Source organism: Papaver somniferum, chromosome 6 (genome assembly GCF_003573695.1).
Source record: "Papaver somniferum cultivar HN1 chromosome 6, ASM357369v1, whole genome shotgun sequence".
NCBI classification, from domain to species: domain Eukaryota; kingdom Viridiplantae; phylum Streptophyta; class Magnoliopsida; order Ranunculales; family Papaveraceae; genus Papaver; species Papaver somniferum.
Window position 1 is genome coordinate 8410257 of NC_039363.1, and position 4862 is coordinate 8415118.

General features: G+C 36.0%; 1 protein-coding gene across 1 annotated transcript in view; it reads right to left on the bottom strand.

Annotated features, from left to right (window-relative positions):
• Positions 1-2380: 2380 nt before the first annotated feature.
• Positions 2381-4862, bottom strand: part of LOC113290427 (putative F-box protein At3g10430) — a 5104-nt gene continuing 2622 nt past the window's right edge. Inside the window, exon 2 of the mRNA XM_026540036.1 lies at positions 2381-3600. Within this exon, the coding sequence (XP_026395821.1) occupies positions 2381-3592 (1212 nt within the window). The 5' untranslated portion in view covers positions 3593-3600. The remainder of the gene's footprint in view (positions 3601-4862) is intronic.

Below are 4862 nucleotides of genomic sequence, written 5' to 3' on the forward strand. Positions count from 1 at the left end.
GCCAGATATGTATAGATTGATCTCTCGAATCTAAAGTACTCCCGTGCAGTACATTTGTTTAGGGTTTAGATTTTTTTTTCACTTACTCACTGAAATTACCAGAATTAGCAGAAACGGTTTTTTCCCAAAAACAGCTGCCTTACAGGCTTTATTTCAAGTTTATGGCATGTAACGAGCGGATCGATCCCTGCCATTTTGTCCATTCCCCATGCGATCACATCTCGATAATATCGTAATAGTTTTATAAACTTTCTTATTCGTCCATCCCCATCTTCGTTCCAATCTTCACCATCTTTGGTTCCTCGTCAGTTCTAAAATTTACCTCGTTCGTTGACTCGACTGCTGCGAAGTTCATGATTGTTTCTCTGAGAGGGGACGGTTCCTTTAATTTTAGATATCCTTCCTTTTCGATAATATCACTTGGCATGTCCCATACTTCTTTAGCTTTAGTCATGTATATCATCAACTCTTCTTCTTTTCTCACTTCCAACACCCTTGTCTTTTTGCTCATTCTTCTTTTTAATCTTTTCTTTGTAATTATGAACATCTTTATCGTTACAATGTTTCGCTTATTTAATATATCCTTTTACTTTGTCTATCCCGCTGGGCATTGGAAATTGAATATCCTGATGAAAGGTTGACACAACTCATTTTATTCCATGCACCCAAGGTATGCTATGAATGCATTACACGGTGAATCCACATTCACTACACAAACAGTTACTTCAGTTTCTAATTCTTCCAAGAAATTTGAAATGTGCCTTTAGGTCTTGATGCAATTCAATTAAACCCGTAATTATTGTAGGTATAGTATGACATCAGAGTCTTTGTATCCCATGGTTTTAAACGCATTGTAAAAAAGAATATCCACCGAACTTCCGGTATCCACAAGTATCCTATCTATAGACCAAATTTTATTCTCCTCAGAGAGATCAATCTTCCAACGTGAATAATTTCTGAAAGATAAAGTTAAAAATGGATCAATATGCGAAACACCTCCTTCGGGTGCATCCAAAGATGAAAAAGAGATTGTTCTCGTCTGCCTTTCTGTCAACGGTTCAACCTTTGAAATGCTAAATATATCGTTCCAACCCAAATATCATTTGTGTACTCTCCTTAACACATTATCATGGAAGTTATTAATACTCTTCGATGAATGTAGTATTATAGAATTACAGTTCAGAAGCTGAGCACCTCTATCTATTTCGATGTGGTACACTGGTGCAGCTTGCTGTAATGGATTTTGAACTGGTTGTTGCGGTGGAGGGGTGATAGCGCTAGAATATCCAAGAAATGGTTCAGCTTCCCCTGCTCAATCAAGCAAAGTATCATCCTCCGGATATTTCTACAATCGCTTTGTATGGTGATAAATGGAGGGATGGAATAAATGGATAAGTAAATAATGACGGTTAATAGTTCAACTCGAAGAAACATAACTCAAACCATATAGTATGTGACGGTGAACTTATACTGGGAGGGGAGGGAAGATCCCATCTGCGAGTAATGAACATATCTTAGCCACTAAGTGACACATCAAACCATCTCGTTTTGTAAGTATAAAACATAAAATATTTTCCAATTCCAATTCTAACTCGAACCTTTTTAAAAATTCTCATAGTTATGGTCACTTGTGACTGTTTCGACATGATACTCAGCATCATCGACTAATTTTGATCGTCCATATCTCACTCGTTACATAGAAAAATCAGACAAATTATATATTCAGAATCTCCATCCGACATAAAACAATTTTGATTTATAGAGCTAAGTCCACAACTTTGGGGCCAAATTGGGTGTATTTCGCATAACTTTCTCTTCTGATATCCGAATAACGCGTTCTAGTACTGCATCTCGAATAACTTATCAAGATCTACCTAGTGGTAGTAATTTCATAACCAAATTATTGCCGAATAAATTTCTATTAATTTTTTCCTCATAATTAATTATTTTTTTCTTTAGCGGTTTAAATCGTCTCTTGACCAACCTATAGCTAGTAGCGTTGACGTGCTTACTGGCCTTTACATACACCCAGGGATAAACCTATAAGGGTGAGTTAGATTGACCATCAGATTTTACTGAGATAGTTTTACGGTTACATTTGCACTGTATTTATAGAGTGGAGAAGATGAAAAATATATTCATAATTAATATAAATTATAATTATTTAGGTAACTAAAATATTACACATATCTTATAGATATTTGATTTATTCTTCGCATACGCATTCAGTCACTATGATATACTTTCCATATATTCTAATAGAGATAACTTAATTTAATCGTCTTCAAAAATGAACAGATCACCCATTTAGAGTGATGGAATCCAAGCTAGTATGGAAAAAATGTGGAATGTTCCGAGTCTAATTGCGCTAGACTTGCTCTTAGGAGGAGATAGCTTTAGTTGTTGAATGACTTGCATCGACAGAAACAAGGCTTTCCTTATAAATAGTAGCCTGAAGAGATCTCAAATCCAATTTTATTCCTTCTCCGAAACTAAGATCCACAATCTCATCAATAATAGAGTTGTAACACGACAAAGTTTCGTTGTCCAATAAACCAAACTTTCCATTCCAAGAAATTGCAAGGATACGAGAACAAAAACCATCATACCTTGTTTGAATATCTGGAGACATGAAATCAATTCTGTAAAGCTCAGTCCACAACTCGTTCGTTGTATTGCAATCATTCAACATCCATACCTTGTATATTAAAATGTCATGATCCATGGGATACGTAATGCAAGCTAATTTATCATCTATTGATTCTAACTGAAGCCAATTATCCTTCTCCGGAATTGGTACTAGTCTTTGGTATTTTTCTTTCCTCAAGTCAAATGACAAAATCACAGGCTTTATGGGATCTACAGTGTGGTCCACTCCTTGATGGAAATAAAAACCGTTCCAACTCTTTCCCGCTCCTTGTCCTTCTAGTCTATAACAATTAGTATGGAAATCTGAGTCTATCAACTTCCAAGAATCACTACCTAGGCAGTATATCTGAACTTTACGCAAGCTGTTAACGCTTGCATAAGGATTTTCTACATATGGGCGGTCGAAAGTAGAAACTCGTATCACCTTATATTCATTGGTTTCAATATCAAAACAGAGACCAACAAAAGAATGAGGCGAATACCAACCCATGGGGTTTAGCTCCAATTCCAAGTCCAATGACTTCGGTAGAAGTCTGCATTGTCTCGTAGCAGGATTCCAAAGACCAATATCCCCGGTTACATTGTTGTGCATGCAAATTATTCCATGAACACAACCGACCATACGTATGGCACGGCGATACGTCATCTGATACTCAGATAATACACACAGTCGTTCGAATAGATCCTCCACCTCCTTGAGGCATTTATCAGAAAGCAAATAAAACGCAAGTTTTCGTTGGTGTTGGCAGATGAAGGTGCCTCCTAGCTTGGAGTTGTTGTCGTCCACCGTAGTAGTAGTAGTGGCATGGTGTTTTATGAAGTAGGGTGACTGAATGAGGGCATACCAAGATGTACACACAGATTTGAAACGCAACAGAGATCGCACAGGGAGCCATATCAAAATTTGCAAAATTATGTGTTCCGGCAGAAAAAGAGTTGCCATGGATCGTCCTAAAACCACAACAACGTACCAGACGTTAGTTAAGCTGTTAAAATACGAATAAACAATTTGAAATGGTTTGGTCGAATATACTGGACCCTCTGTTCTAATAAGTAAAAAAAAAAAAAAAGGCACACATGAACAAAAACAACAATTGCTAGTATCTGTCGATAATTAAAAAGAGCCATGTTATACCTAGGTGTGCTATGGCCACCCGCTCTTTTATAAAATCCTCTTTTTATTCTTAGGACTATGAATAGAATTTGAATAATTACTACTAATTCAAACTAGGATGGATTCCTTAACGGGGGTTCGTGTAATATAAATTCAAGGAAAACAAGTTTGGATAAACTTGATCAAATATGATTTTTTTTTTTTGTCTAATTTGATTTTGTATACAGAAAAAAGTTCCATTGGAAAAATTACCTTAGTATGATCTTCTTCTTCTTTTTCTTCTTTATCTATCAGATCGGCTTATCTTCTTCTATGTGGATGATTAGCCCTCAAACACCAAATAATAATAATTTGGATGATTAGCCCACAAGCACTTAATAATAATAATATTGGTTGATTAAAACCTTTGAACAAACTATGTATCTATAGAGAACATACATAAAAATGGAGTTCTACGCAGATAAGGAAACCTAGCTACCTAGTCCTAAACATAAACTAATTCCTTCCTACGACGAAAACCAAATGCATGCTGCAACTAGAATCCTACCTGTTGGAATGTATGATACATTGCCACCGAGGTGGTTAGCTATCACTCACATGACTAAGTCATACATGGTCATGATTCTAGCTAATAAATCCGGTATTGTAACTAGATAAGCTTTAGTTTACCTAGTTTGTTATTATCTAGGTTTACTATTCATCTTCTTCCTACATGTAGGAATCATAAATGTATCTGTAATCTTATCTCACTCAGTATTGAGATCATCTAAATATAATTTACCCCTAAGGGGTTTCATGGTGCACGTAGGTCAAGTGACCGAATCACTCTAATCTTTGTGTTCTATTTCCCTCTGATTTACCATTCATATTTTATGATGGTACAGAGCAGGAAAAGATCCGTCAGCTTCCGCTTCCATTGATGATACTTTGTTTTTCTATTTCGGTGTTCGTTATAGTGATCTATTAGAAGAGTCTCCATATTTAGATGAGTCTTTCACCTTTTTTTTTTTGCTCTCCTTAGCATCATATTTTTCTCTCGTCAAAATCAATCGGTTTTGCTTCAGCATGTATTCCAATTTTGTTTTCTCTGGTGCAATTA